At 60.4% G+C, this 8,704-nt stretch overlaps 1 protein-coding gene across 1 annotated transcript in view; it reads right to left on the bottom strand.

Annotated features, from left to right (window-relative positions):
* Positions 1 to 6: 6 nt before the first annotated feature.
* The window catches only part of CUX1 (cut like homeobox 1), a 357,827-nt gene continuing 349,129 nt past the window's right edge, over positions 7 to 8,704 (bottom strand). The window contains 11 exon segments of the mRNA XM_040634894.1: positions 7 to 526; positions 755 to 819; positions 1,376 to 1,456; positions 1,856 to 1,912; positions 2,506 to 2,578; positions 3,532 to 3,561; positions 3,753 to 3,791; positions 3,793 to 3,848; positions 6,465 to 6,577; positions 7,336 to 7,402; positions 8,010 to 8,137. Coding sequence (XP_040490828.1) covers positions 457 to 526; positions 755 to 819; positions 1,376 to 1,456; positions 1,856 to 1,912; positions 2,506 to 2,578; positions 3,532 to 3,561; positions 3,753 to 3,791; positions 3,793 to 3,848; positions 6,465 to 6,577; positions 7,336 to 7,402; positions 8,010 to 8,137 — 779 coding nt within the window. The 3' untranslated portion in view covers positions 7 to 456.

Raw genomic sequence — 8,704 nt, 5'->3', positions numbered from 1 at the left:
GCTGGCCTGTGAGGAAGGGCCCTCTGTCTCTTGGGGGGTGGAGTGGTAGATCCTAGGGGAGCCCTAGGTGAGCCCAGACCTGGCACAGAGAGGCCCAGGGGATCCCAACTGGATGAACCATGGCCAGAATTGGCAAGGACTCAATCAGCATCACAGCTGATGATGGGAGGTGACTGCCACCAGGGCTAATGGTCAGGACCCAAGCCAGGTCACCAGCCTAAGATGGGACTGAAGGGGCCCCTTTGACTCAGCCTGGCTGGGCCTCGGGGGCTTTTTGGACCTAGAGGGCCTGGTGTGGCTGACATTCTCTTAAGGGGACCTGGGACCTCGGGCACTGGTGGGTGGAGGGCGAGGGCAGTTTCTGTGGGGAATTTTCCAGGGAAGTCTAAGTCATTAGAAGCAGCTGAACAAGCAGGGGGTGGGGGGGGTGCAGCAATCACTGTCGTGTTGGGGACATCATTGCCACAAGTCACCGGCTGCCGCCCCATTGTCATTCTCGTGGAACTCGTGCAGGTGATCGGCGAACCTGTTGGGGATAGAAACCTTTGCTGAGACCAAGGGTAAAAAGGAGGGAAGTGTGTGTGTGTGGGGGGGGGCGGGCCATGCACCCGGTGACAGGGTGGGTGCTGGGGAGCTGGGGGTGGGGCAGAGTGGGCGGCAATGGTAGAGGGCTGGGGGTGAGGAACACAGGAGGAGCTCGCGGCGCTGGGGGGCCCCGCGCAGGGCTGTGGTGAGACTCAGGTGCTGTCCTCACTTCTTAGCGCAGAAGGTGGCACAGTCCCTCTCCATGCTCTCGCTCCACGCCAGCTTGTACAGCACCTGGCCAGGCGGAGACACAGTGAGCTGTCTGTTCCGACACTCTGCCCCTCCTGCCGCCCCCCTCCAGCCCCCGAGCCTGGCCTCCTGGCCGTGCAGGAAGGTTCTCATGGCCCAGGGCCCAGGGCAGGAGGGCCTTAGAGCTGCCCCCGTGCCCCCTGTTTCACACACGGTCAGACAGGTCCCTGACATTGCTGCGGGTGACACTGGCAGGCCGGGACCTGGTGGGCCCTGGGGTCAGAGCTGGAGCCCAGGTTAACCACGTAAGGGCCATCTTGCCTGTGGCCTCACAGTGGACATGCCCTCCCCCATGCCGCTCCAGGACAGGGCCGTGGATGGAGTCAGCCAAGCCTTTTCCACAGAGTGGCTGGGCTGCTGCCCCAGCCAGAGGGCCTGATGGGTGGGTTTGCTGTCCCCTCGGAGGGGAGAGAAGTGGCCAGGAGCAGACAGTGTGGCTTGGGGGTGGCCCAGGGTGCCAGGCCACGATAGCGACCCTGCTGCCCTTGGAGGTACAGGAAGTATGGTGAAGGCATCCCTGGCCACCTGCCTGGATACTCACCAGGAAGACCAAGCAGTGCAGGAATAGCGTGTAGAAGAAGCCAATGGTGCGTGCCATCTTATTGGAGAGAACCAGTCGCCCCTGGGGAGCAATGAGGTGTGATGTGGGGGTGGGGCAGGCCTCACCCACCCCTGAAGGGCTGCCCCAGGTTCCCGAAGTGAGGGACCTGGGGCAGCAAGAGGAGGAACGGCAGGCAGCAGTCTCCCACTGTATAGGCTGGGCACTTGGGCCACAGGGATTCTAGGGAATGGCGCCCCCTACAGCATGATTCCAGAACCTTCCAGGAATGGTGTTACCGGACCAGGTGTCCTGAAGGAGGAGGGACCCTGTTCTAGGTCCCACAGCCACTCCCGGCAGGGCCTGTGAGTAGTAAGTGGGGTCCCTGGGGCTTCTCCAGACGGGACGGAGGGCAGGTGTCTTTGGAGGCCCAGAGTCAGAGGTTCCGGTGCGTCCCAGCTGGGCACAGAGGAGGGAACTCACCATGCTGAGTGTGGCCTTGTCCCAAGGGCTCAGGCTCAGGTACTTCCGCTGCCGCTCCTGAAGGGGGAGGGGGGATGAAGGGAGAACCCTGAGGGCCCCAGAGGCCCCAGCTTGCTGCAGAGAGGGACCCCGGGGGGCTGCCGGGCTCCCCTCCACTCCGCGTGACACCCTAGGCTCGCCCAACGTCTGTGTGCGCAGCTCCCAGGACAGCTGCCTCCCTCCGCGCTCTCTGGGGGCCCGTTCTGCCTGTGGGACGTCTTTCCCGGCTGGGCCTCTGCAACCTCACGTGGGGGCGCACCCGAGGCCACACAACACCGTGGGGGGGGGGGGCTTCGCTTGTCTGCCTGACCCCCAGAGCAGGCGCGTGGGGTTAGCTCACTCCCTATCACACAGCCTCACGTAGCCATCAGATACTCCTGGCTCCCTCGGCCTGCCCGGGCTGCACCCCGGGCCTCCACGGCCCCCCAGCGGGCACAGAGGCTGCCCCGGTGGTCTGGGGGTGTGTGTGGGGGGCAGTTGGCGGACAGCAGGGCTAGGCTGGGCCTCAGTCAACAGACCAGGGCCGAAGGCATGAGGGCATAGTGCAGGATGAGGCCTGGTGAGCTGGTGGTCCTCCAGGCTCCCCCGCAGCGGGCCCGTGGCTCACGCACCCTCTTGCTGAAGGAGGAGAAGGGGTCCAGGCGCTCCTCGTACTGGGAGGAGTACCGCAGCTCCGTGTCGTCACTGCCGCCACTCTGTATGAGGACCAGAGACCCAGTCACTGAGGGCCCAACAGGAGTAAGGCAGGGATTGGGCATCCTGAGGCTGGCAGGATCCCAGGGGAGCCTCAGTTTCCCCATCAGCACAGTGGAGGTCGGGGAGGGGCCCCGAGCCCTAGAGCTGGGAGAGGGCCGGGTGACAGCATGAATGTGGCTGGGGCCACACGTCCGGGAGCACGGCCCGAGCTCGGAGACTTCCTATGGGGCTCCGGGCCACCGCGACTCAGAGCAGGTAGAGGGCGCCGAAGCCACCTGGGGCTGGAGTGTACATCACAGACAGGGCTGGGCCAGGGCGGGCAAGTGGGTGTGGGAGGGGTTCGCGGGGAGTCTGCGGGTGGCTGTGGGGCAGAGGCAGGTACCAGAGTGGTGAACCGGGCACCCCCACCCCAGCTCGGCACTGGGTACGATGTACTAGTTTGCGCAGAGTCTGGCGCCCTCTGGTGGCCTGAGTGCAGTTCCAACAGGTGGAGTGGGGGATGGGGCGGAAAGTCTTGTCCTGGGGAGGCCCCCACCCTGAGTGTCACTGCTCCCTGCGCTTCTACCCGCCACCCTGTCTCCCCACAGTCACAGAAGGGTTTCCTCACACAAGGGGGGCTCCTTGTGAGGCCTGGAGGCTAAGAGAAGCCAGGGAGGGCCCTCTGACACCCAGAATGGAGTGAGTGGGTTTTTATTCTGTTTTCTTCATTTGTTTTGGGGATATTGGACCAAAGTCTTCTTTTTTTTTTTTTAAGAATGTAAGTTTACAACATATGGATTCCCCAGGGCCTATCCTGCGTGCTCAAGCGCCCTGTGGTTCAATCCTAGACCCGCTGGTGGATCACTTCCATTTCATGAGGGGACATCGGGGCCCATGGGCCTGGGACCAGGAGCCCTGCCCCGTTGCCACCTCTCACCACCTCCGGGCTGGTCCTGACGAACGAACCTGCACGGCGTCCACTGTGGGTCTCTCTCCCAGCTCAGGGAGGACAGCCGCAGGCAGGGGCAGGCTGGATGGCCTCTGGGGGTCTCTAGGCCCACTGCTGCCCAGCAGGTCACTGCCCCCAACCCTCTCGCCTTGAGGGCCTGGTCGGCCCGTCTCCTGCCAGGTACACCAGGGGCCGAATTGGGAGGGCACTTACACGTCCGGTAGCTCTGGTGGCAGGAACTTGATCTTCTCGAAGAGCTTGATGTTGCTGCACCAGGCTGTCCAGCTCACTCTGCAGGGCCTGGATGGTGTGCTGGGCCAGGCGGTTCTCCTGGGGGCAGGTGGGCAGGTGGGCAGGCAGGCAGGGTCCGAGGTGGAAAGGGTTGGGGGAAAGGCTGCCAGGCTGGCACAGGTCCTACTGCTCTCTACCCGGAGCCCCTTCTTTGCCTGTGGCCATCTCCCTGACCTTCTAGACTCTGGCAAGTCCCCTTCTCTTCCTGTGACCCCACCCCAAGCAGAAGACAGATTTGGGGCCACGTCTTGTTGTTTATGGTATCATCAACCTTTGAAAGAGCTATCGAGACGTAATTCGTATTAACAAACACCACTGTCTTTAGGTGCAGGGTTCTGTGGGTTTGTTTTTTTTTTTAAGTATGTTCGCAGTGAATATAGTGAACCGTCCCCGTGATCTCATTCCACAATATGTCTATTACCCCAAAAGGAAACGCAAGTCCATTGGTCCCTCCCTCTTCCCCTCCCCCTGGCAATCACTGATCTTTCTGTCTCTTTTGATTCGCCTCTTCTGGACATTTCATATAAATGGAATCAGACGCTATGCAGTTTTACTGTTTGCCAATCCAGGAGCAAATGAAAGGGGACGTCATTTTTCAGCTTATCCAAATGCTTAAGTCGGGGTTTTCTTCATGCTGCTAACAAAATTCAAACAGGACTAAAAAGTACACGGTAGTAGGGGGGGGGTCCCCAAAAAAAAAAAAAAAAAAAAAAAAAAAAAAGGAAGCATGGAATTATCCCATGATTCAGAAATTCCACTTCTGGGTAGCTACTTGAAAGAATTGAAAGCAGGGACTCGAAGAAACTTCTGTACGCCCATGTTCACGGCAGCATGGTTCACAGTAGCCAAAAGATGGGCACAAACCAAGGGTCCCTTGATGGATGAGTGGATGAACTAAACTCGGCACAGAGGACAATGGAATATTGCTCAGCCTTAAAAAGGCAATAAGTTCTGACACCTGCTGCCACATGGATGAACCTTGAGGACATTCTGCTCAGCGAAATACGCCAGCCGCCAAAAAGACAACTACTGTGTGATGGCACTTACACGAGGTCCCTCGTGGGGTCAAATTACAGAGACAGAGAAGCGTGGTCAACCCGGGATGGGGGAGGGGAAGGAACGTGGAGTTAGGGGCTTAGTGGGGACAGAGTTTCAGTTTGGGAAGACGAGAAACGCTTTGGATATGGATGAGGGGACGTTTGTACAACAACGTGAATGTACTTAATGCCCCCGACTGTGCACTTAAAAATGGTTAAGACGGTAAATTTTATGTTATGTGTGTTTTACCACAATTTTTATAGTCAGTACCCGATTAAAAAAAAAAAAAAACCACCTAGATTTTTAAAACAAAAGGTAGAAGGCTATAAAACACTATTCCTTCCACTTAATCTATTTGGAAGGCCTCCTTTTAAGGGCCGTCCAGTGTTCCGTTGTGTGGCTGTCCCTAGTCCCCGAGGGGAGTGTGAGTGTTTCTAGTCCCTGCTGTGAGGGGAGCACCCCCTCCTTTGAAGTCTCTTGCCCTGGAGCCCAGATCACAGGAGGTCCCACTGGAGCTGGCCCACCCTTGCCACTGGACCAGCAGCGGGCCTGGCCTGCTGTGGGCACTCAGTGAATGTCAGCCTCTCCCTGGCGCGAGCCTGGAGGCCCCATGGGGGGCAACTGTGGGTGTGGAGAGGAAGAGTCTAGAAATTCCATCATCAGCTCAAGCAATGACTCTTCGAGAAGGATGGTAACCTTCCTGGCTCCTGCTCGAACCTGGAGAGCTCAGGGATGACCTGGGCTGGCTCTGGGGGATGCGGAGTCTGCCAGGCTGGGACAGCAACCCCTCCAGGTACTCTTCTGGTCTGTCACCAGGCCCTCTGCAATCCGATCCAGCATCCAGTCCCTCTGTGGGCATGCCCTGGCCTGGGCCTTTGTGTCCCGGACATCCCTTTCTCATGCGCCTTTCACTTCCTCCCTGACCCCCTCTCTAGTATCCTGTTCCCCCTTCCAGGACCCCAGCCACCCTCCTGGCACTGTGTCACCACAGGGATGCACCTCACATTAAAGGTCACCTTTGCAGACCACCCCTTTCTTGTGGCGCCCCTCCAGGAAGGCCCCCAGCCGGGTGCTCTCCCAGTCCCATGGGGCTCCTCAGCGTTTCCAGATTGTTCCTCCTTACAGGGCTCAAAGACCTTCCTCTCTCCAACCTGCCCTTGTCTCCAGTCCCCCACCTGATTAAGACGGTTCTTCCTGGACGAGGGCGACCACTCTCCAGTTGTCTTCCCAGGCCAGGTTCTGTCCTGAATTGGCTGCTGAGTGACCCTTCTTACCCTCCATTCTGACAGTGTCACTCCCTTGCTTAAATCCTTGGGTAGCCCGCCAGCCTGGCAGTAGGGCCCTCTGTGTCTTGTTCCTGCAGGCCTGGCATAGCCTTTCGGACTTGTTGGCCCCCTGTCTCTGCTCACGTAGGCTCCTCTACTTTGAGTGTCTAATTCTTCTTTCAAAGCCCAGCGTGCCATAACCTCCTCCAGGAAGCCCTCCCTGACTGCACAGAACAAATCTAACCCCTCTGTGGTTTACAGTCTGTGACACATCTCTCTGCCCCCAAGCCTGTGTGTCCCCCACTGTGTCCTCAGGTCCGGGGGTCATAAGGGAGGGAAGAATGTGACTCACAGCCTCTAGCTCCTGGTTCCGGGCACGGAAGCGCTCCCTCTGGCTGGAGATGATGGACAGCAGCGAGTCTACCTGGCCCTCGGGGAGGGTGCCACTGGATGGTGCTGAGGGTCCTAGGAGGTAGGGGAGAGTGGCTTGGGGTGGCAGGAGGCAGAACCCACCAGGGGATCCTCAGGTCAAGTTGCCCCAGCCCAGAGGGAGCTCTGGCCAAGGGCCATGAGGTAGAAGTCATAGGTATCCGGGCACAGGTGCTGAGAGGCTGGGGAAGGGCAGGGGTGTCCGGGGGAATTGGGATCTAGGAGGGGAGGGTCCCGGGCAGCCTCCCTGCCCATACTGTTGGAGGGCCCCAGGCCCCCGCTCCTCAGTACTTGGATCTGAGACCCCTGCATCTGTTGGGCTAGGCCCTCCCCCCTTTCCCCCGCTCCTGGGGAAGTGAAAGGACACTGAAAGTACTGGGAAGCCGTGAGAGCCTCCCTCCAGTGTCCTGGCGGCAGCCCCAGGTTCCTCCTCGATACTGATGCCAGAGGGGGCCACCTCCCCGCAGCGCTGGGAGCTCTCAGGCTGCGTCTCCATGCTGAGGCCTCCCTGGGGAGCTCACTACCACCCACCAGCCACCGATAGGCCATTGGCAGGGCAAAGGGGGCGAGGGTCCTAGGTGGGGGTGTCAAGCTAAGGCATAGAAGGGCAAGTGGTGGACCCAGCCCCCCTCTTTTTGGTGGCTGCTGCGTTGCTGGGTTGGGGGGCCCTCACCTTCTTGGAGGAAGGGGAGTGCTCTTCAGGGATCAGGGCTCATGCGGTAGCCCCTCCTTTCTCCTTTCCCTGCTCCCACCCTGCCCATCGCTGTGTCGGAGACAAGCCAGCCCCTCCTTACCATAGAACAGGGCGGTGGCCTCCTTGATGGGCTCTGGGATCTTCTCCAGGCCGTGCTCAGCTGCGCCCTGCAGTGGGGGCAAGAGGTGGTCAGCTGCTCTACGTGCCACTGAATGTTCCAGGGCGTCAAGCAAATGGGGGGTAAGGAACAGGTGGGGCGGTCTGGCGGCAGGACTGGGCACCCCAGTGGCCACAAGAGGCCTGGAAAGGATGCCTCCTGTGGGCCCCCAAAGGGAAGGCTGGGCCTTGGGTTGACCCTGAGGAGGGAGCTCTGTGGTAGTGCTGTCACGGGCCACTCGGCCCTGCCGGGCCAGCCCAGCTGCTGTCTCCGAGCCCCATTTCTTTATCTAGAAAATGTGGTGGGTGACAGAGCCGGGCCTCAGGTCCTCTAGCTGTGGGATGGGTGGGTCATCCTTCCTGGCTTCTGCCCACAGCTCGCAGGGCAGAGTTCCAAGTCTGCGCCTGTGCCCTATGGCCCGGTGTCCTGATCTGGGCCTTTGTGGTGAAGTGTGCAGGCAACACTCAGGCTGTGGGTGACAGCCCTGTGGGCCTTGTGGGGGCAGGTGGACACCAGTTGCCCGAGGAGCCGGCCGGTTAACCTGTGAAGTTTTACTGGGTAAGGGCTCAAAGCCAGGGGCGAGTGGGGAGGGGGCAGGGCAGAGGGGGCGTGCTCACCTCGGCGTCCGGCCGCTGGATGGACTGGATGGTACTAAGGTCCTGCTCCAAGCGGGCGATCAGGTCCCTCTGCTCAGCTGCCGTGGCCGTGGCCTCGGTGACGTGGACTTGCAGCTCTGCGCAGCGCCCTGTGCCAAAGGAAGACGTGGCCATCAGAGGGAGCCTGGTATGGGCCGTGGTGCCTTCCCCACTCTCCTCTCCAACCCACAGTGTAAGGGACCGCCGTGAGGCCAGCCAGCAGGGCCACTTCTGGCCCGAAGAACTCAGTACGCTCCTGAAATTCTCTAGGCAGGCGAAGGAGCCCAGGGCAGGGGACCCATTCCCCCCTGGCTCTGCCACGACCAGCCGGGAGCCTGGCCAGCCCGGCTAGCCCCTTGCTTTCTCTAGGCCTCACTTTGCCTCTGTCAGGCAAGGCAGGAACGTGGAGCCCAGCAAATGCCAAGTTTCTTCCAGGGCTGTGCTCTGGCATAATGACCAGAGGGAGGGCTCAGGGGTAGGAGTGGGGGAGAAGGGAGGTGCGGTCAGGGGTGGGGGGCCTGCTTTAGATCCAGCAGGAGGTAGAGGGGGTCCTGCCTCTGGAGCAGACACCAGACTCACTTGGCCTCTCCACCAACAGGCTCCAGCTCAGTGAGGGGGAGGGGGTGGCCCCCCACCCCCAGGAATCCCCTGATCCACAGTCTCTACCCCCCCCCCCC

Source organism: Ursus maritimus, unplaced genomic scaffold (assembly GCF_017311325.1).
Source record: "Ursus maritimus isolate PB19 unplaced genomic scaffold, ASM1731132v1 scaffold_2, whole genome shotgun sequence".
NCBI classification, from domain to species: domain Eukaryota; kingdom Metazoa; phylum Chordata; class Mammalia; order Carnivora; family Ursidae; genus Ursus; species Ursus maritimus.
Note: the sequence above shows the minus strand (reverse complement) of the source record. Positions and strands in the feature narration are given on the sequence as shown.